Here is a 23,491-nt window from a genome sequence, read left to right on the forward strand (position 1 = left end):
GCTGAACATGATCGGCTTAGCGTCATGGTACATAGAGTATCATGCGTCATGTCTGTAGAGCTCTGCGGCTTACTGCGACAGTCCAGCCTTAGCAGACAGCATTGTACCGTGTTACTAGTGCAGGAAAAGGTGAAAATTGGGAGAATAGTTTCTACAAAATAGTATCACGTTTCCACCTTTGTAAATTTAGACAATTGTAAGTTGAAACATTGTGACTCAAGGACTGTCTGTTCCATACTGTGTTTTGTATAAATGGAATTCATTGGTGTTGCATCTGCATTGAAAGCCAGAGAACAAAATGTCATTGTTGACTTTAAACTGAGGATTTGAATTTCCGTGAGGCAAGCCCAGAAGGTTGAATCAGTCCTCGTGAATGAAAACTTCTTGTTTAATAAGAATTACTGATGTTTTGCATTCAATGTAACACACCAAGATTTCATTAGCCCCATTTAACAAAGTGGAGTTGTAAAGTGTATTTTGTTCTGTCAGGGGGGTTTTAAGCCTTATTTAGGGTCACATGCAGAGTGGATTCATTCCTCAGGACTAGGGCATCATTAGCAGGGCTTCTTGGTAACACAAAGTGCCACTTCATATCACAGAAGTATGTATTTGAGAGGATATGAAAATACATGATATTCATGGTATGAAAAACAACATAGCCAAGACATGTGAACAGAAAGCTAACTGGGATATGTTGAAGAATGAAGAGGATCATAGCAGGGAGAAACTATTTATTTTTAATCTGAAAATGAGTTGTCTATATTTATATGCATCCACGTTGGTATTTATGTGTAATGATGCTGCTGTGCAGTAAGTAGTTGTTGGAATATATGTTGTTACAGACTCGGTGTTTGTTACACTCCAGATTTCTTTGCTGAAATCTCACTCCGATGTGCGGGTATTTGGAAATAGGCCTTTGGGAGGCAGGAGCGGATGAAGTCATGGGCGTGACGTCTTGATGATGTCATTAGTGCCTTTTGAAGAGAGACACCGGAGTGTGTGCTTCCTTCTGCGCCTGAGGCCCCAGTGAGAAGACAGCTGCTTCATACCAGAAAAAGGACTGTCAGCGGGGTTTGTCAAGGCTGATGCTCAGACTTCTAGGTTCCAGTAAGAAGTGGAACTTTTCTTATTTACCCCCCAGTCTCTGGTATTTTATTACGATTTCCATGTTTGGAAAGCTCCAGGTTTATGTATGGGGCGTTTTTCCTTATCAGCTGCTCACTGTAATAGCTTTCAGTCTCTTTTTCCAGTTTGTATAAAGTATGTGAGAAATAAAAACCACAGTTTTGTTTTTTTTAAGAATTTGAGTACGTGCAGTTTGTCTCGTGTATAAGTTCATCCCTTAAAGCTCTATTTGAGAACATCTGTTAGGACAGTTGTGTGAATGAGTGATCGTTTGGCTTAGGTCATTCTAACTTTAATGACTACTGAGAAAGCTTAACTGGCGAGAAAAATGCTTCACTTCTTTGTCACTAGACTGATGTAGTTGTCCATTGTGACAATATTTTGCTTCTTAAGGATTCCGTTTTCTCTCTTAGCAGATAGCTCACTTGCGTACATGTAGCTCTAGCATGCACTGATTACTACGAAGCCTTGAAGACCTGTAAATGAAGAAGTCACTATTCATAGCCTCAGCCATCCCGAGTTTACTAGGAAAGCGTGTCTAAGGTGCACAGATAGTACAGAGAGCAGGATGAGCTCCAAGGTCGTGGAGAATGTGGGAGCAGGAATTTGTGCTAGAACTTGGAGACTATTGCAGGCAAAGAGAAAGCACAGAAGCACGCAGAGGATATTCCGGGAGTTACAAGTGCCAACATTTGGTACAGCATCTGGCACATAGATAAGTGGTAAACACTCAGGCATTTGAATGAAAATACTATAGCTTGGAAAGCTTAGAACTAGACAGGAGACAATCAGTGGGGACTAACACGTATCTTACTAGGTAGGACACGAAAATAAATCACTCCTAACTAGGGTATGGAGGATTTCTCTGCACACCCCTCCTACTGGTGACATATGCCTTATTAAAGCTATAAGCCAGTTCGGACTATCCCAAAATCTGCCAAGTTCAGTAAAAATTATGCTTCAACACAATAAACTGGTAAACACTATAGTGAAAAAAAATACTATAGCTTGATTGTATTTGAGTCATAATCCATAGGGAAGACTTAAACCTCATGATCTACCCATTGAGATAAACCCTAGGGAAACCAGCCTTACCCCCTAAAATAACCATTTTTGGAGCTTTTAAAGCCTTTGGGCTAACCATAACAACCAAAAACCTTAAACCTAGCTCAATTCCTAACTATTGAAATGCCCAACACCACGGGTTGAGTAGCAGGAAAGACATGATGTATCCAGTAAATCTACTAAGTTCCATTTTCACTATTTCTTTCAAGATGTCTGGCTTCCAGAGGGGAAAAAGTAAAATGTACACAAACATGCAAACAGAAGTGAATATTTTGGCCTAAACGTTCACGTGTGGGTGAAGACTCCTGTGTGCTCTGTTAGAGTACCTGGCGTTGATGCCTGGCTCTGGCTACTGACTCCTGTGTCTGCTAGTGCTAACCTTGCTCAGGGAACAGTGGTGGCTCAGTAATAAAGGGGCTGCTGCCGCCCATGTGGGCGATCTGGATTAAGCTATCACCTGCTGGCTTTATGGACATTTAGGGAGTGAACCAGTGTTGGCGCTGGGTGTGAAAGAGATGCCAGACAAGTCTAGAATGTGTTAAGGAGTCTATTAAGCAAACTTGGTGATGGTAGGACCCACTGGAAATTGGCAAATGACAAGTCCATGTGGCAATCCAGTCTGAATCGAAGCTCTGAGAGGAACAAACGGTCATTACTGTGAGGCATCCGTGTTCCACCTTTTCCTACGAGATGTGCAGAGAACAACCTGGACACGTTTGAAAGTTGTAAACGTTCACCTTTTCTTGGCCTCTGTGTCCACATTTCGTTATTGCCAGGCCTCACCTCTCCTGGAACTCTTGAAAGTACACAAACTAGAAATACACAGCAGCTTAGCATTGACATCTCCACCGAAGCGCCCCAGCAGTGAACGGGGTCAGGATTATAGAGATACCGGGGCCATGTTCAGAGGCTACCTGTCCTCAGAGTCTGTCCATAAGGCAGAAAGAAAGCAGGTAATGGGGAGGCCCAGAATTGGAGTACAAGAGCAGTGGGAGCATGTGTCCGAGAGAGAGAGCCCCTCTATCATGGGCCAGTGTGGGGGTTTGAGAGAGGAGTGGTTATGCAACAATGTAATACCACCCCTTCATTTGACTCAAAGGTGGGTAGAAAGGATTGTGTGGGTGGGGAACGTATGGTTTCCAAGCTCATGACCCTGAACTAGCTGCCTAGGAAGACCACAGCAATGTGAATTATTTGTCTTAGTCCCTCAAGTACATTTTAAAATTTATTTTCAGAATGTAAGAAAGTGCCTCCCAAGAAATACTCAGAACTAAAATCAGAAAATGACTTAGTATTGTGGACTACATAACATGGAATTTTAAATCCCTTTAATGGTATTACATCACTAAATGTAGAAATATGAAACCTATAGAAGAAATCAAATAGAAATAAAATGAAAAATAGTATAGATGCTCAGTGTCTCTAATATATTAGCCAATATGTTTGATACAACCAAGGAAATAAGTAAGGTTGGTGATAGGTTAATAAAACTACTCAAATTGAAACAGAAGAGGAGGGGAAAATAAAAAAGGATAGTACCCAAAAGCTATTGGAAAATATTTAATGCTCCCAGAACACATCCATAATTGGAATCCCATTAGGCATAGAGAAAATGAAAAGTAGCTGAAGAAAAGACCTCTTTGGCCAAGAGGGTCACAAAATTAATGCTCCCAGAACACAAATCCCCATAGCTCAGAAACATCAAGAATGAGAAATACCAAAAGAACATCCCTAGGTAAGTCATTGTCACACTTCTGAAAACAAAATCTTGAAAGACGCCAGAGGGAGAGGAACACATCATATGTGGAAAAACAGATAGAAGGACAGTGCATGTTTAGTGTTGAAAAATACCTGTCAAATTTTTTATGGAAATATATTGCAGCCTAACAAAGAGACATTCTCAGGCCCGGCATGGTGGCCTAACGCCTAGGGCCCTCTCCTTGAACATGCCAGGAGCCCTTAGACCTAAGCTTGTAAAAATAAAACAAGAGTTGCTTATACTTTACACAATGAAGTGGGTAGACCTGGAAATGGAAAAGTTTAATGTAGAATAATTTTTCTCTTATCTAGTAATAACTGACTAAAGAGTAAATTTATTGTACTTATACCTTATATGAAGTAAAATACTTGACAGAATCATAAAGAGAGTAAAGAAAATGGGAATATATTACGTAAGATTTTTACATGTTAACATATTACTTGAACATAGATTCATGGGGCAGAGCTTTGCCCTGATGGTTAAGACCCTGTGCATCCCGCAGCAGAGAACCTGGGTTTGGCTTTTATATATATATATATATTTATTTATTTTTATTGGAAAGGCAGGTTTACAGAGAGGAGAGACAGAAAGGTCTCCATCTGCTGGGTCACTCCCCGCATGGCTGCAACGCACAAAGCTGAGCCTATGTGAAGTCAGAAGTCCGGAAGTTGCTCTGGGTCTACCACCTGAGTGTAGGGTCCCAAATCTTGGACTGTCCTCTACTGCTTTCCCAGGCAGCAAGCAGGGAGCTGGATGGGAAGCTGGGACATGAACTGGTGCCCATATGGGATTCCAGTGCGTGCAAGGGAAGGATTTAGCCCCTGGACCATCACACCGGGCCCTGGGTTTGACCTCTAGTTGTAGGTCGTGATTCTGAGATGCAGCAGTGGGTGGCTTGAAGCACTGATTTTTGCCAGCCAAGTGGGAGAACAGGGTTGTATTCTCAGCTCCTGGCTTGACGGCCTGTTTACTCGGCACCCCTGAAGGCATTTGAAGAATGAACCAGCAGGTCGGGGCTCCTGTTATTTCTGTTGCAAATAATTTTAATGAGAGAATGAAAAGGAAATAGATAGTTGTCACATTTCATATTAGGACCACAATAAATGTAGGGATTTTTTTTTTCTGGTTTTCTCGGTAGGTAGGTGTCTTTCCTGTTTTAAAGAACAAAACTTTGTTTCCACTGTACTGCTAAAACTCCAGCTTCGTATGAATTCTACTTAATGAAAGCATTCCATCCTTCATGCTAATTCTAACTGACTCGTGGATTCTTAGCCTCACGATGATTTATTGTGATTGCTTTCTGTGCTGTTGTGGTCTTCCTAGCTAGACATTACATTTAATGCTTCAACAAAGGACATATGGACGTAAACATTGAAAATTAGTATTTGGCTTTATCATTGACTTGGCGCAGACATCTAGGTTCAAGTGCTTTTAATAAGTTGGAAGATGCTATTTTATATTCTCTCATTGATATTCTCTCCTATGTTACTTATAGGAAGAAAAACTGAAGCTCTTTTTTTTTTTTTTGGTAAGGTGATCTGGACACTACTTGAAACCTTTAGAATATTCTGCTTCAACTGAGATTTCACAGAAGTATTTCTGTTATTCTCAGTTACTGTGGTGATTTTCCCAATCCGTGATGTCCAACATGGAGTTATAGTCCAGGCTTACTATCCATGCCTTCCTTTGGGCTGAAGAGTGTTTCAGTCATCTGTTCAATACATTCTTCTTCATCTCCATTCTTTCTGGAAAGCAGACGTTGGATCTTCTGAATGTCCGTGTACCTTCTGTCATTTTTCTTTTATGTACTTGAAATTCTCCCTTAATTTTCTCTCAGATCTGGTAATTTAAGAAAATTTGTTCTGCTTTACCTGCCTCTTCCCTTTAAAAATTAGAACATCTTGAAATATCAGGCTAAGATGATTTTTTCATTTTCTTCCGTTACAACTTTCCCTAGACTGGATTTAACCATCTTTTGATCCTTATTGCACTGCTTAGTAAGGCGTTGATGGGACTTTTTTTTTTTTTAAAGATTTATTCATTTTATTACAGCCAGATATACACAGAGGGGGAGAGACAGAGAGGAAGAGCTTCCGTCCGATGATTCACTCCCCAAGTGAGCCGCAACGGGCCGGTGCGCACCGATCCGAAGCCGGGAACCTGGAACCTCTTCCGGGTCTCCCACGCGGGTGCAGGGTCTCAAAGCTTTGGGTCGTCCTCGACTGCTTTCCCAGGCCACAAGCAGGGAGCTGGATGGGAAGTGGAGCAGTCGGGATTAGAACCGGTGCCCATATGGGATCCCGGGGCTTTCAAGGCGAGGGCTTTAGCCGTTGATGGGACTTTGTTACTCTGGCTAAGTGCTGAGGGATCCTTCGGGTGCTCTCACTCCCAGCCTGTTTCTCAGAACGGGTAAGTTACCGTTATCTTTGCGTGAGAAGGCCGCATTGAGAGGTTCCCCAAATTCTGAAAAGAGGGCTCTGCTTAGCCAGCCAGCTCTTCACTCTTGCTGCCTAGTTCTCAGAAATTCAACTTGTTTTCATATGTAAATTTTTAAAGTTCACATTATACTATTCTTGGTTAGAATTTCTTCTTTTAAAAATGAATGTATTTTTATTAGAAAGGCAGATTTGCAGATAAAAGGACACAGAAAGATCTTCTGTCTGCTGGTTCACCCCCAATTGGCTTCAGCAGCTACAGCTGAACCATTCTGAAGCCAGGAGTTTCTGGGTCTCCCACACAGGTGCAGGGTCCCAAGGCTTTGGGCCGTCCTCGACTGCTTTCCCAGGCCACAGGCAGGGAGCTGGATGGGAAGTGGAGCAGCTGGGACATGAAGCAGTGCCCATAGGGATTGCTGGCCCTTGGAGAAGTAGTCAGTTGAGCCAATGCACCAGCCGGAGTTAAAATCTCAAACAGTATAGATACATGAAGGATCCCTCTGACTACAACATCCACTTCCTGTTACCTCTCCAGAAGAAACACTACCGTGTTCAAAATTTTTCTGAACTGGGCCCGGCGTGGTAGCCTAGTGGCTGAAGTCCTCACTTTAAATGCACTGGGTTCCCATATGGGTGCTCCACTTCTGTTCAAGCTCCCTGTTTGTGGCCTGGGAAAAGTTGAGCATGGCCCAATGGGATGCTACACTCGCATGGGAGACCCGGATGCAGCTCCTGGCTCCTGGCTTTGGGTCGGCTCAGTTCTGGTCGTTGCAACCACTTGGGGAGTGACCCAGCAGATGGAAGATGTTCCTCTCAGTATATCCTTCTCTATGTAAATCTGAAAAAATAAGTCTTTAAAAAAAATTCTTTTTCTGAACATTTGTATACTTACATAAATGCATTAGAAATGTATTTAAAAGTATATATATTCTGCAGTTCTGGTTTTCAATTAGTCTTTTATTAAGACATACCAGTTTTATCAGTCCATTAAAAAAAAAACCTTTTGCATAATTTTGTCATTGCTGAAGGAAATTTAAATTCTCACTATTTCATGTTTATTTCCCTCTAAAACTGGCTAGTTTTAGAACTCTTACTGCCTCCAGAGTGGTAGTGACGACGGCTCATTTCAGCGCCTCACTGACAGTATCTAACATTGCATTGCTGAATGTTTCTTCTCCAAATGCTAAATGTTTAATTTTTTTAAGATTTTTTTTTTTAAGATTTGTTTTATTACAAAGTCAGATATACATAGAGGAGGAGAGACAGAGAGGAAGATCTTCCGTCCAATGATTCACTCCCCAAGTGAGCCGCAATGGCCGGTGCTGCACCAATGCAAAGCCGGGAACCAGGAACCTCTTCCAGGTCTCCCACACGGGTGCAGGGTCCCAAAGCCTTGGGTCGTCCTCGACTGCTTTCCCAGGCCACAAGCAGGGAGCTGGATGGGAAGTGGAGCTGCCGGGATTAGAACCGGCGCCCATATGGGATCCCGGGGGCGTTTAAGGTGAGGACTTTAGCTGCTAGGCCACGCCGCCGGGCCCAAGATTTATTTTTATTGGAAAGGCAGACATACAGAGAGAAAGAGAGACAGAGAGGAAGATTTTCCATACGTTGATTCACTCCCCAAGTGGCCACAACAACTGGAGCTGAGCCAATCTGAAGCCAGGAGCCAGGAGCTTCCTCCAGGTCTCCCACGGGGGTGCAGGGTCCCAAGGCTTCGGGCTGTCCTCGACTGCTTTCCCAGGCCACAGGCAGGGAGCTGGATGGGAAGCAGTGCTTCCGCTTAATTCTAAGGTTAACCTTTTAAGCACTAGGTAAAGTGAGGTTAAGCAGTTCCGATTCATTGGTCATTGTGTTCTCTGACGTACCCATTCTGACTGTTTGCCCAGACTTCTCAAGGAGTCGTTTCAGTCAGTTGCCTTCCGTAAAATCTGTCACCTAGACATTCGGGAAGCAGTTCCTCTGCCATACTTCATGAATGGGCACATTTCCTGCTTCTAGCTTTTACAACATTTAACTCATCAACCAATTCCGCTTCCTTTGTATTTCTATTTTGTACCTTTTACATGCCTGTGAATGGGATCTGGGGAGGAGCAGAGCTGCACCCAGCTGCTAACTGTAACTGAAAACGTTTCTCAGTTGAGGTCTTGGCATCAGCAACCAACCCGAAGGGTTGTATAAATCGCCAGTTTTTGCTTCCTCCCGTCAGCACACGAGGTGGCTCTTTTTGTCTGCTTTCACTATGCAGATTTACCAATGTACCGGAAAAATGAGCACCTCAGGGGCTTTTCCCTGTGATCGCAGTGAGATTTAGCATTTGGCCCCTTACGGAGTCGCCCCTGCGACTTCTGTGGGAATCAGATGGTGTCACTTCCTAATAGATTTGTCCAAGTACTATGAGACTGTGTCCCTTGCTGGTTAAATGTTGTAAGAATTTCCCCCATTAGGAGGTTTAAACAAGTCTTAACTGTTTCTATTGTCTTAGGCCATTAAAAACAAACTTTCTAAAATCCTTACGCAGTTAGCTTATCAACCTTTGTGTACAGGAGACCAAAACTCCTATTATTCTAAGATTATCTCATTCCGTAACTATAAATTGTGCCTTCTGATAATTTTTCCTTTCCCCATTTACCTAAACCAGCGTGAGGTACAGAATGGTTTGTTTCCATAATACAGAATCAATCTTCCTAACACTATCAAAGCACTGATGTGAAGTGTCTCATATTTTGTCTGTTGAGTGTCTGAATGCGGATGTTCACGTGCACACAGTGTTCCGATTTTATTAGGTTCGAAGAATCTGCAGGTTAATTTATGAGCCCTGACATCTGTGTAATAGTCTTCCCACAGAGAAAGGTCAAATGTTTATTCAAATCCTGATTTCATCCTTCATTAAACTTTTATTATTTCTTTTGTATTCATATATGAGTTGATTACTGTATTGATTGCATACTCAAAGGCTTTGGGACTCAGAAAAATAATAAAGATTAAAGCACATTGTTATTTCCATAAAGAAAGAGGTAATGGTTTGAACATTGGAGAACTGGAAAACACACACTTTCCTAAAGGTATTCATTTAAAACCCGGTGCATACCAAGTCAGCCATGTACGTGAGCAGCAGGTTCCGAGCGCAGACCTAAGCTTCTGCTTTCTTCTCTGGTTATGGAATCGCAGAAACTCCTCACGGAAATGACATAGGTTTAATACAGGTTACCCAACTGGAGTTAGGATAGCGGGTTGAAGTTTCACTATATTTTAAATTCTTCATTCACTATCCAATCTTTTTAGGTTTTCCAATTTGTTTTGTCTTTGTTACCACATAAATGATGAATACATTTCATTAATTCAGCCTGTTCTAAAAGAAAATCTGACCCTTTAAAAGTATTGAATGACTAATGAGGTTGTTTTTCCTACCCATGAAGTCATATAGTATCAATGTGTTCCTGCTTACAGCCACCATCTGACCCTGTATCAGGGAGCCTAATGTCAACACTGTGTCAGATGTCGTCATCTGCCTGTAGAACAGTCACTGCTGTTCCTCATCAGTCATGACAAAACAAAACACCTCACGCCCTCCCAACCCTAAGATGTTATTATTCCGATGAGTGGCTGAGATATCAGCTCTTCTTTTTATACACAGTATCCTTCTATTTTACATTAATATTTATTATTTTATGCGAGGCACTCTGATGAGTTTACATGCATTATTTACTTCTCCCGCTATCTTTTGAGGTAGTACCGTTATCATTTCCATAAGAAGATTGAAGTTTACAGAGGACAAAATGCTCCCCACCCCAAATTCGAGGACTGCAAAATGGAAGAGCAAGCTTTAGAACCAATTCCAATTGATGCTGGAATATGTTCTTAATTGTGGATATGTATCCAGAGAACAGGATGGATACTGGCATGAAAAGGGATTTGGAAGACAGTCCAAGCAAAGGGTAATTGTGGAAAGTTGGGGATCTTTTCGCTGCTGTGAGGAATGTATGCTTCAGCCTATCAGCTACAAGATGCCACTGGGGGATCCTGACAGGGGGGAAATGATGTGATAAAAAATTAGCTTTTAAAATAAAGTTTGATGCAGTGCGGACAACTGACAGACAGTGGTTCACACAGAGACCAAGTAGAAAGTTACTTCCTGATTCCATATCAAATGAATCTGTATCAGACAAGGATGATGAAGTGGAAATGAGTTGAAGGAGGTCACTCTGAGCAAGTTTACGAGATGAAGCCTACAGGTCTTGGTAACTGACTGGATGTGGAGGGTGAGGGAAGAGTCAAGAATGACTCCACAGTGTGAACCCTCTCGTGATGAATCAGGTGTGCTCGCTGCCTGAACGACTTCCTGCAGTCCTTACATTCATAGGGTCTCTCTCCAGTGTGAATTCTCTGGTGTAGTGTAAGAGAGCCACTGTAGCTGAAGGCTTTCCCACAAACATTACACTCGTAAGGTTTCTCTCCTGTATGAATTCTTTGATGCTGAGCAAGGCCTGCATTTTGGCTAAATGTTTTTCTACATTCCTTACACATGTAGGGTTTTTCTCCCGTATGACTTCTCTGGTGTTGTGCAAGTGACGAACTATTGCTAAAGGCCTTCCCACATTCAATACATTCATAGGGTTTCTCTCCAGTGTGAACCCTCTGGTGTTGGTCAAGGTATGCAATCTGGCTGAAGGCTTTGCCACATACTTTGCATTCATAAGGTTTCTCTCCAGTGTGAACCCTCTGATGTTGTGCAAGATGTGCATATTGGCTGAAGGCTTTCCTGCATTCCTTACATTCGTAGGGTCTCTCTCCAGTATGAATTCTCTGGTGTACAATTAGATAGCCACGGTGGCTAAAGGCTTTTGCACACACATGACATACATAAGGTTTCTCCCCTGTGTGAATCCTCTGATGTTGAGCTAGAAATGAACCATTACTAAAGGCTTTTCCACATTCAATACATTCAAAAGGTTTCTCTCCGGTGTGAACCCTCTGGTGTTGAGTCAGGTGTGCAATTTGGCTGAAGGCTTTTTTACATTCCTTACACTGATAAGGTTTCTCTCCGGTGTGCACTCTCTGGTGCTGAGCAAGGTGTGCATTCTGGCTGAAGGCTTTCCTGCATTCTTTACACTGATAAGGTTTCTCCCCAGTGTGTATTCTTTTATGTTGAGCTAGGTTTGCACTCTGGCTGAAGGTTTTCCCACATTCAACACATGCATAGGGTTTCTCTCCAGTGTGGATTCTCTGATGAAGAGTGAGGGATGAACTCTGATTGAAGACTTTCTCACATTCATTGCATTTCAGAAGTTTCTTCTCTACATACACTTTCTTGTGTTTCATTTCAGCAGGTTTTGTCCGGTTAGTTCTCTTTCGTGGCACATGCTCATGTGCGTCTTCCTGGGTGGGAAAGCACTGTTGTGTGTCCAGCATTGCACCTTGAAGGCATGTCTGCCAAGCTTTACTACACTTATTACTTTGATCTTCCGAGAGGATTTCTTTATCAGCGGTGGCCAGTTGGCTCGACTGTGCCTCCTGACTCCCCGACTGTTTCAGGCGCCAGCCTTCACTTCCACAGCCTTCTGTCAAACTGCAGCAGTCGAGGTTATGAATAAGGTGGCTTCCTCCCATTGCCATTAGTCTTGATGAGTCTTCAAAAGTATCTTGATTTGATGAAAATTCACTGCTTTTAAACATATACTCCCAATCTGAAAGACACCAAAAATACAACTTTTGCATTTATTAATTATAATAAAATAAACTTCTAAAAAGAAAAGGAGTAAAACCCATATGAGGCTCATGGATTTAATTGCTCTTAATGCAATCTAAGAAGTCTGAAGTTACAACTAATGAGAACGCAAGGCAGTTGAGGAAATAATGTACATCCAGTAAGGCAAATATAAGAAAACAGTGTGGTGATCTCTCATCACAATGATTACCTTATATTTAAATTAATATAACAATATTCAACATCTTTCCTTCTTTGCTGCAAGTTTCCTGCATTCAAGCTTATTATTATCTTCATAAATGTTAAAATGTCAGTAATTTAAAAATCTCCATTAGAAATCTATATCTAAAGACACACCACATGGCCTTGGGGTGCCTATCAATCTCTATGGTTAAACTTTCACAGTTAGAAAAAGTCTTGCCAAAATTCCAGAAGTTGGTTTGCCTTTTTAAAAAATAATTTTATATCAAGTTGCTTTCTTTATTAACTTTACACAGGATTTTAATCTCAATTTCCTTTTCATTCCTAAATTAGATCACATCATTTTTTGGCTAAGACTTGCCACTGTGGTTAACACATTTATGATAGGAAAATTTTTGTCATGATTTTACAAAAGACACAATCTAGTATTCTCTCATCTTCTAATTTTTTTTTTTTAAGATTCATGTTTTTTTGCTTGAAAGTCAGGATTAGGAATAGGCAGAGAGATCTTCTATCTGCATGCTCACTCTGCAGATAGCCACAGTGGTCAGGGCTGAGCCAGGTTAAGCCATGGCTTGGCAGTGCTGGCGCCCAATAAGAGCACTGGTTCAAATGCAGTCTACTCCATTTCTGATCTTGCTACCTGCTAATGTGCCTGGGAAAGCAGAGGAAGATGGCCCATGTGCCTGGATCCCTGCTACCCACATGGGAGACCTGGATGGATTTCCGGGATTCTGGCTTCAGCTTAGCCAAGTCCTGGCTACTGTGGCCATTTGGTGAGTGAAGTAACAGATGGAAGATTTTTTTGCTCTCTCTCCCTCTCTTTCTGTCTCTTCCTCTATCTCTGTAATTCTTCTTTCAAGTAAATAAATCTCTAAAAACCCACTATATGAATCTAGAAGGCGGTAATATATAAAATTAATATAAGAATTTATATTTTTGCATACTAGCAGAAAGCTATTGGAAAAACAAAATTTTAACTCCCATTCAAAATACCAACAAAGACAGGAAAAAATGTTTTAAAGACGTCTAAGTTCACTGTATTGGTAATTTATAAAAATATTCTTAACAGAAATTATATTATACTGTTATAAATGGCTTAATATAAATCATCCCCTTAGAAGACTCAACAGTGGGCTTGGTGGCGTGGCCTAGTGGCTAAGGTCCTCGCCTTGATCCCATATGGCTGCTGGTTCTAATCCCAGCAGCTCCACTTCCTCTCTGTCTCTCCTCCTCTCAGTATATCTGACTTTGTAATAAAAATAAAATAAATCTTTAAAAAAAAAAAAAAAAAAAAAAAAGACTCAACAGTACCAAGATGTTAGTTTCCCCATAATCCCAACCAAAATCCAAGCCATTTTGAGTAGAAATTCTTCTGATGTGTATGAAATGCATATTTCATATCTATCTGTATATGAAATAGTAAAACCAGTTTTACAAATTGCCCTGTCTTTTTATGATAAAGCTATTGGGATCAAGACTTTGGGAGAGGCCGGCAGCAGTTGCCTAGCAGCTAAAGTCCTCACCTTGCATGTGCTGGGATCCATATGGGCACCGGTTCTAATCCTGGCAGCTCCACTTCCCATCCAGCTCCCTGCTTGTGGCCTGGGAAAGCAGTCGAGGACGGCCCAAAGCTTTGGGACCCTGCACCCACATGGGAGACCTGGAGGAGGTTCCTGGCTCCTGGCTTCAGATCGGCTCAGCTCCGGCCATTGTGGCCACTTGGGCAGTGAATCATTGGATAGAAAATCTTCCTCTCTGTCTCTCTTCCTCTCTGTATATCTGTCTTTCCAATAAAAATGAATCTTTTAAAAAAACAAGACTTTGGTAGTGATAAAAACTGGACAGGGGGTCATTGGGACAGAACAGTCTATAACTAAACTCAGGCAAATGTAGTCAACTAAATTCCAGCACAGTCACCAAGGCGATACGATAAGGAAGGAAAGCTCTCCAAAGGCAAGGGAAGGACCGTCAGTGCAGACACGCATGTATACGGATGAAAATGACTGAAGCTGCTCCCACGCTAAGACACACAGACTAGCCCAAAATGAGTCACAAACCCATGTGTAAAAGCCAAAAATGCTTAACTCCTAAAATTTTTGTGACCTGTCAGGAACAAGAATGTCCTATATAGAGAAATCAGATACTCCCATCAAAACAAACTAATAAATTGGATTTTAAAAAGCTTTAAAATTTCAGTTGTGGCATAGTGGGCTATGCAGCCACTGGTGATGCCAGCATCCCATGTGGGAGAGCCAGCTGCAACCTTGTCAGGGAGCTTTGGATACACCTCCAGGCCAGTGCACCTGCGAAGGCAGCAGAAGGTGGCTCAGGTACGTGGGCCTCTGTCACCCCATCGGAAACCTGGAGGGGATTTCTGGGCCTTTTGGCCATTTGGGGAGTGAGCCAATAGATAGAAGACCTTTCTCTCTCTCTCTCTCCCTCTCTCTCTACTCCCTTCCTCTCTCCCTCCCTGCTTCTCTGTAGCTCCTCTGCCTTTCAGATAAACAAACAAATCTTATTTAAAATGGGAAGCTTTATGCCAGTCTGGGGGCAGTGGGGTGCTGGATCCATGAACCCAGGGTGGGGTGTCCTGTGGGGTCTGGGTCACCGGACTTGGGTCCCTGGGCCTGCCTGGCAGTAGGGGATAGGGGGTTCAGCAGGGCCCAGGTCCTTGGTCCCGTGTGTGAGAACAGGTCCCCCTCAGTGGAAGATGAAGCAGTGGATGGCAGGCCCTGATGCACTTGGAGGATATCACAGCCCATTGGGGCCTGCAGAGGAGGGAGAACAGAGCAAGTTGGAGAACTACCCCAGCCAAAAATCTGGGCGAATGGAGACTCTAAGGTTGACTATGTCAGCCATGGACATTGGAAGGTTTCCTCATCCTTGGATCGGTGAGATGGATAGTATTTCAGAACTGTCCAAACCACTTGGACAGAACTCTTGGAGCATGCCCCACATTGGGACCCTGGGTTGATGTCCGGTGGCCGTTCTCCTTCCGTGGGTACTGGTGTGGTTGGGAGGCTGGGTATGGTTTCTGCCCTTATCTACCCCTTTCTCCAAAAACAGGAAGAAACAGAAAATTTGGAAACAATGGTCACTCCCACTTTTCCCTAACCCTGATCCTTCTCACCCTGATCAACTATGTAAATATTATCAAAAATCTAAAATTAAAGAAAAATTTTAAAAAGGGAAGCTTTGGCACTACTAAAGAGACTAGTGTAAAAACAAATAGGCAAGCCACAGTTGGCCTACATATATCCCAATAATTATAAATAACAAGTAACAGGCTGTACACGGGTATGGGAGAGCATTTGGTGTAGTCGGTCCAGCACATCTCTTATGTCAGAGGCTGGTTCGAGCCCTCAGCTAGTCTCAGTGTGTGCTTCCTGCTCACCTGCACTGTGAGAGGCAGAGATGACTCCGGTAGGTGGGTCCCTGGCGCGCACAGGGACACAGATGGAGACCAGCTCTTTGGGGCTGCCCTAGTCCTACTGTTGCCACTTGGGACATCTCTGCCTCCTTTAAATAAGTAAATAATTTTAGAAAGGCTATATATACACAACTCTCAGCAATTCAAGAGTTAGAAGATGACCAGTCCAATAAAACTGTAACAAAAGAGGTGAACTTTATGAGCAATATGTGCATGACAATATGTTTAAGATGTTCGGCATTATTAGGCATCCTAGATACGCAACACAGCTATTAGAATGACTAAAGTCAGCAACACTGCTGATAATACTAAGATTTGGTGGAGGTGTGGAAGCAACTGGAATCCTCTATACTGCTTGAGAGAATGAATATATGCTACAATCCCTCTGGAAAACGGACAGTTTTTTCTCTTTTTTAAAAAACTAATTTTTAAAAAGAAGATTGATTGGTTTTTATTTGAAAGGCAGATTTACAGAGAGGAGAGGCAGAGAGAAAGATCTTCTGTCCGCTGGTTCACTTTCCAGATGGCTGCAGTAGCTGGAGTTGAGCTGATCCAAAGCCAGAACCAGGAGCTTCTGCTGGGTCTCCCATGGGGGTGCAGGGGCCCAAGGACTTGAGCCATTTTCCACTGCTTTCCCAGGCCACAGGCAGGGAGCTGGGTCAGAAGGTGGGAGCCGGGACTAGAACTGGCGCCATCTGGGACCCAAAAGCTATAGATGGAGGAGCAGCTCAGTACGCATTGCACCAGCCCTACCTGACAGTTTCTTACAAAATTAAGAATATGCCAAGCATGTGACTGGTTTTGCACTCTTAGTTATTCACCCAAAATAAATAAATATATTTGCTCACACACGATCTTATACAGGCTAACTTCATAGCGATTTCATTTATAATAGCCCCAAATTGGAAATAACCTGAGTGTCCATCAGCAGGTAAGTAGGCACACAAAGCATTTTGTTGTGAATGGATACTATTTAACAGAATATACCTTGGCAATAGAAGAAATAATCTATTTATACACGCAGTAATGCAGATGTATTTTAAAATAATTGTGCTAAGTGGAATAAACCAAACATAACAAAATAGACATGTTTTCATTTAGTTTCAATGGGAAGTAATCTGAGATGATGTGGATTGGATTGGTGTTTGGACTGGTGTTTGGACTGGTGTTTGGATTGGTGTTTGGGTTAGTGTTTGGATTAGTGTTTGGATTGGTGTTTGGATTGGTGTTTGGGTTGGTGTTTGGATTGGTGTTTGGACTGGTGTTTGGGTTGGTGTTTGGATTGGTGTTTGGACTGGTGTCTGGATTGGTGTTTGGATTGGTCTTCGGAGGTGGACAGGATGGATGGTAAATACACAGGCAATGCTGTGTTCCAACAGAAATGCTGTGTCCTTGACTGATGATTTCAAGGGTATATGCCACTGTCAAAACTCATCAAATTATATAAGTTAGGTGGATATAGTTTATCCAGCTTCCTGATTGTGGCCTAGGAAAGCAGTGGTTAACGCCCAAAACGTTGGGACCCTGCACCCTCAGGGAGACCCGGAAGAAGCTCCTGGCTCCTGGCTTCAGATTGAGCTCAGCTCTGGCCGTTGCGGCCACTTGGGGAGAACCACTGGCAGCTGGAAGATCTTTCTCTCTGTAAATCTGCCTTTTCAGTAAGAAATAAATAAATAAATCTTAAAAACAACAACAACGCAAGTACAGAGCAACAAGAAAGATACTGCATATCAGAATCTCTGGCAGACAGTTCAATAAACTTAGAGGAAAATTAATAACCCTTAATAATTTAATTACTTAATAGGAGAGGATGAAATGAATATATTTAACTTTCATTTCAGCAACATTGTGAGTTAAATAAAATTGGAATAACTAGTAAGAGAAAAGCAAAAAAATATAGAATTGGAAGAGAGTAAAAATATTGATAAATCCATAAGGTAAGCCTTAATTGATTAACACTTATTTTTGAGAATCAACCTAATAAAAATGTTTTGAAACAGAATTATACTAAATAGGAAGTTGAAATTGGTTACCATTTTAGATAGAAAGTAAATAAAAATATAGATTACTTTGAACAAATTCATAGAAATATGATAACCAATCGGATAATTCCCTAGGAAAAGATATAAAGTTCAACGCAAAGACATCAACTGTAGAGAACTCTGAGAATGTTTCAAGGGCCTGCTCCTCCACAAGACGTAAGCGCCAGGCTCTCTCTCACACTCAGGACAGATGGTCTCATTCACTCACACTGATATTCTGGAAGCACAGGTTTTTTTCTGAGCCTCTCCCAATGTGATTGCATACTGCATTTCTTCACTTGGAAACCTTCCCTTCTCATAAAGATAATCTCTCAGAAAAGCAAAAAGCAAAAAAGAAACAACCACCAAGCCCTCTCATACTTCACAGCAAATCTGACATCCTCCTCCGACCGCTCTGTTCTTTTTTCTGGTTGTTTCTATTAATTGCTGTCACCTTCCAGTTACCCGATCCTGGAAATAAAACTAGAAATGCCCTTTTTTCTTTTATAGTTTATAAATCTCAGAATCATCTTGGTAAAGGTGAATAAATAATCTTTCAATCTAAAAGGAATGAGAGGAGGGAAAAAAGGCTGCATTTAAAACAATGAACAAAGCAACTTATGCAAAGGTAACAAATAAGGCAAAGGAGATGTTGCGGTGTTTGGACCACAGGACAAGAAAACGGGTTATCAGAGAAGATGTAACCTATGAGAATACAGGAATTCATGCTGGAATTAGCTCCGAGTTTCTTCTTAGGCTTTGAGCTTTTAGTAAATCTGCCCGGAGGTGCAGGCCCTCAGCTGGCACCTTTCCAAATACCTGAACCTTCCGCGGAAGTAGCTCACTTGCACTCACCAGGGCATGGACCTGCAGCTCCCTCCTCCTGCGCCGTCCAGGGCTCTTTCCCTTGCTCCAACAGGGAGATCACATCTGGCTTAGCAGAAACGCCTGCTTACGAGAAATAAAGGGAGAACGAGCCGTGCATGAAAATCTAGAAAAATCTTCGGTCATTAGGAAAGTGAGGTATTGCAAAAGGAAGTTGGAGAGGTAAGTGTGCTGAGAACAGAAATGACGCTGTACACAGAGTCTGATGAAGCTTGTGAGGTTGATACATTTCAACCTATGTGGGGACCACAAGAAAGAGAAATTGTGGTCAAGCCTGGCCCAAGTTCCCCAGACGGTGCGCTGAGCAACGCTCCGTGTGCAGAGTACCGGGCCCTCCCTCACCCGGGGACGCCGGGCTCTCACTCACCCAGGGACGCCAGGCTCCTGTAGTTCTCCAGCATCACTTTCCTGTACAGGTTCTTCTGAGCAGGCTTCAACCAGCCCCATTCCTCCTGAGTGAAGTTTACAGCCACGTCCCCGAATGTCACCAGATCCTGAAAGCACAGCAGCACACTGTCGCTCACCTAACATGCACACACTCGCACAGGTCTCTGCACTTTGGAGAGAAGTACTCATGGGGTACAGCATCTCGTCGCACCTTAGTTAAATCTGAGAAGATGTAAGCTGTCTACACTGGTGTTTTCCAAACCCTGTACAGAGAGTGGTCAATGTTCTGATGAGATTCAAAAGGTTATATGTAAATATGACGCTTATAATATTGATTTTCCAAATTTAAGTGTGTATGTAATAGAAATAGTGAGCAAGTTCCATATTATATGCCACAACAGTCAACGTCAACGACAGACCCCTGCTGTCACCCCTCCTCTTACGTGACTCTTGCACACTCCTCCTACTGAAGAGATAGTCAAAGGAATTTGTGATCTTAGGCAAAACACTTTTTATGAAAAATGAGTCAATGTGCGAATAGCTGGTACCTGATTCATGCAGAAAAAAACCTGAGGCGGCAGGGCAAGTATTTGGTCTAATAGTTGACCAAATCCTTGGGATGCCCGCATTTGAGTTGATTGCACTCCTGGTTCTAGTTTCGGGTTTCATGTACACCGTAGAAGGCAGCACAGGACGGAATGGTTTGGTCCCTGCCACCTGTGTGGGAGACCCAAATTTGTTTCCTGGCTTCATCTTGGCCCGTCTCCGAGTGCTGTGGGCATGTGGGGAATGAACCAGCAGATGGGAGATCTCTAACTACCTTTCAAAGAAATAAGCAAATATTTTAAAAGTTGAGAGTGTCCCTCTAAGGGGCCGATCACATGCACGAGCTGTTGCAATTAGCTGAACCACCATCTCTGAACACTCGTGAAAGCAACAGAGTCTGAGGTGTAGTGAGTTAGGCCTTCGGGCAAGGGCGGAAGCAGGAGTCAGCTCTGAAGGTGGAACGCTTCAGTGGCTTTACAGGCTTACAGGAAAGGCACTCAATTCCATTCCAAATGAGGGAGAAACTTCAGTCAGGCTAGCACATCCACGTGGCGAGTGGCTATTGTTCGGGACAGTGCAACTACACGCTGTTTCCATCTGCGGCCACCGCGGGAGGATGCACTGGGCGGAGCTGCTCTGGCTGTTTGCTGCGTACTTCCTTCTTTACAGCCTTTCTCTGTATTTTATCGAGCAGTTTGTGTCATAACTGATCAAACAATGAGAAGACGCTTAATGGAGAAATGATCTTATTAAACGACACTGCGGCCATCACCCACACTTGCAGGATGACGCAGGACGAACACTGACTTTGCTATCCCAAGAAGCCATGTCAGAGCACTCCTTAGACAAGTTGGAATGTGCAGGCTTTTGTTAATCACTGTCTTGGGTGAAACTAAAAGTCTCTAGGGTTGGTTTTCCTATGTTAATTAAACTTGATGAAAGCCAAAAAGGAAGATTAATTAAAACCTGAAAAAACGGAGAGAGGAGGAGAGAGCCTTCTTCCATAACTTCCAGCCAGAGGGAGACGTGAAGGAGAGGGGGCATTGGGACTCCAAGACAGAGCATCGCAGCATGTGTCCTTGGCTCCTGATAAGCCTCTTGGCCTCTGACACTCCCAGCTCCTTCAAGTGTGTTATGGGTTTATGTTTTGTATGTAATCCATAGCATGTATTTAATCTCTAAGTGTGAAAAGAACTGTATTTTCTAAATGAATAATCCACCCCTTTCCCCCTGATGTAGTATCAGTACCTTATCATAAAATAAGCAAAGTAGTATAACAAATTCTATGAAGACAAAATTACCACAATAGTTTAAAAAAAAGACTTACAGAGAGGAATAGAGATAGACAGACAGATAGAGGCCTCTCGTCTGCTGATTCACTCCCCAGATTGCCACCACAGCCAGCACTGGACCAGGCTGAAGCAGGAGCCAAGAGCTTCATCCGAGTTTCCCACATGGAGAGCAGGGGTCCAAACACATGGGCCATTAGTTGGGAGCTGGATCAGAAGTGGAAAACCAAGACATGAACTGGTGCCCCTATGAGATGCTGGCATCACTGGCCCCTATGACAGTACTTGGTACCATCCATGGTAGGCCGCAGCACTGGCCCCTATGACAGTACTTGGTACCATCCATGGTAGGCCACAGCACTGGCCCCTATGACAGTACTTGGTACCATATGAATATTTTCCATTCTTATGGAATTCTCATATTTGCATTTCTTCTGGCTCCTATTCCACATAATTTTGGATGTTTTGTGCTCCCCCATTACTCTCCTTTTGCAAAATGTGTCCTGTTGTTCCCTATTATCCCAGTAATCTTATTTGGACAACCTAGAATGTCACAGCTCTAGTCTGCTGCTGCTTCAGAATGTCCCTGAAATGGAAGCTCACCAGTCTGCTGCAGACTGACTCATCAAAGCCTGTACAGTACCTGGAGAGACTCCTGCCCTGGCTGACTCACACTGCAGGGTTCGGCCCTCAGTACATCTCATTGCCCAGAATCCTGCTGAGCAAAAGACTCTGCGTCTTATGACGAACTCTGCTCAGTAAGGAGGACTGCGATGCGGCATTGCATGTACAGCTGCTGCCTAGAAGCCGGTATCCCATACACGTGTGGTTCACATCCTGGCCGTTCCACTTCTCATTCAGCTGTGTGCTAACATACCTGGGAAAGCGGCAGATAATGCCCCAAGTACCTGGACCCCTACCACCCACCTGAGAAACCCCAAAGACGCTCCTGGCTCCTGGCTTTGGGCTTGTGCAGCACTGGCCATTGCAGCCACGTGGGGGATGAATCAGCAGGTGCAAGAGCTGTGTCAACGTTTCTCTTTCTTGTTCTCTTTCAAAATAAATAAATCTTAGAGAGAGACAACTACAGAGCCCTCCCTTTTTGTCTTCCTTTCAAATCCAGATCTCTGGAAATGGCTCTTGCCAGCAGCCACAGCTGAATACAAATTTTACCCACAATGAATTAAGTCCCCATAGTGAAGCCTTTCCTGTCTCCCAAAGGAGCACATATTTGTCAGAGAAAACACTGAGCCCATACAAGATGCTGAACTGTTTGTTGAGTGAAGATGACAATGCTGAAAGGAAGCTCAGCGGACTTTGCAGGACGTCCCGTTGCTGGGTGGGAGCCATGCCCAGCATTGTCCCCGGGAACTGGCCCGTGGTACGCGGAGCACCCGGGAGGAAAGCAAGATGTTCCTAGAAGCTGAAAAGTGAGACGGCCCCCCGGGGAGAATGCTTGCTTACCTTGGACATGGCTTGAAGACTAAGAATTTGTGGCAGTTCTGTCCTTCGGGCTCCTCTCTGGCAGAAGGGAAGTGTCCTGAGAAACAGGCGGGAAAGGAAACCAACCCGCAAATGCCAGGCCTTCCTTGGCGCTGCCAGCCTCGGCGGCCTCGAAGGCCTCCTCTCCCCGCTTTCCCTCGCTCTGCCCACCGGGAAGAGCCTGTCCGTGTCACCGAATGAGCAATGCAGACGTAAATTATGCAGCTGCCTAGTCCTCTCACCAGCGTTGGTGTTGACAGGAAATAGGTCCCCACCCTTTGTGCGGACACGGGATGGCAGCGATCTTTACACAAAGCAGGCGGGACACCGGCCGGGTCTGGCTCAGGAGAGGCTCCCGAGAGTCCCTGGACCTGTCCGTTCCCCCAGAAGGAGAACCGAGCTGGCCGGGAGCCGTGCTCAGCACCGCCGGTCTCGGCTCTGCGGTCCGGCCCGCACTGAGAGGCGGCGCCCGAGGCCGGGGTCGGAGCCCCGGCCAGAGCATGGAGCTCTGCCCTGTCACGCAGGCGTCCAGCTGCCCGTCCGCACCCTGACCCCGCTGGGCTGCTGCCGTCACACGCCGGCCCCGGGGCCTGCAGTCACGACCGGCTCCCACGCTGTCACGCCGCGGCCGCCTCCCCCGCGCCTCGCACGATCGCGCTGTGTCACAGCCACACACGCCCTCACGACACAAGGTCACACACATCCCACGCAGGGCACAGGCCGGCGGCACGGCCTCGCCCTGTGCCGGTTCCCGGCGGGACCCCCGCACGCCTCACCGACTTCTCCCTCCAGATGGACAGGACGCGCGGGGGCTCGGCCCGGGGCCGGGGCTCGATCGCCGGCCGCCGGCAGCGCTCACAAAGGTGCCGTGGCGCCGGACGGGCAGCCGGGGCCGGCCGCGGGGGCCGCTGGGAAATGGAGTCCGCGGCGCGGCGCATGCTGGGACGGCGAGCTCTCCCGCCCGCGCGCCGCCAGCCATGGACGCCTGCCAGGACCTCCGGTGCCCTCAGCGACGGGGGTGCGCGTGCGCAGAGGCGGGAGTCCAGCCCGCCCGTCCGCGGGGCAGCCTTCCCGCGTGTCCCTGTCGTCAGTCGGCTGCTCCTTGAGCGCATTCCGGGTGTCAGGTTCTGTTCTAGACTCTGGGGACGCCACAGTGAAC

At 44.4% G+C, this 23,491-nt stretch overlaps 1 protein-coding gene across 3 annotated transcripts; it reads right to left on the minus strand.

Moving 5' to 3' along the window:
- Positions 1-9,956: 9,956 nt before the first annotated feature.
- On the minus strand, positions 9,957-23,291 carry ZNF583 (zinc finger protein 583). 3 transcript variants are annotated; one of them, XM_058674876.1, is made up of 5 exons: positions 23,109-23,291; positions 22,315-22,371; positions 18,996-19,122; positions 18,599-18,694; positions 9,957-12,068 (listed from the first exon to the last, which is right to left on the minus strand). In XM_058674876.1, the coding sequence occupies exons 1-5, from the start codon at positions 23,268-23,270 to the stop codon at positions 10,597-10,599; spliced, it is 1,914 nt and encodes a 637-aa protein (XP_058530859.1). In that variant the 5' UTR covers positions 23,271-23,291; the 3' UTR covers positions 9,957-10,596. The 3 variants fall into 3 exon arrangements, with proteins under 3 accessions (XP_058530859.1, XP_058530861.1, XP_058530860.1); XM_058674878.1 differs by having other exon boundaries at positions 22,315-22,390; positions 23,109-23,241; XM_058674877.1 differs by having other exon boundaries at positions 9,958-12,068; positions 18,599-18,691.
- Between the last annotated feature and the right edge of the window lie 200 nt (positions 23,292-23,491).

Source organism: Ochotona princeps, chromosome 16 (assembly GCF_030435755.1).
Source record: "Ochotona princeps isolate mOchPri1 chromosome 16, mOchPri1.hap1, whole genome shotgun sequence".
In the NCBI taxonomy this organism is placed as follows: domain Eukaryota; kingdom Metazoa; phylum Chordata; class Mammalia; order Lagomorpha; family Ochotonidae; genus Ochotona; species Ochotona princeps.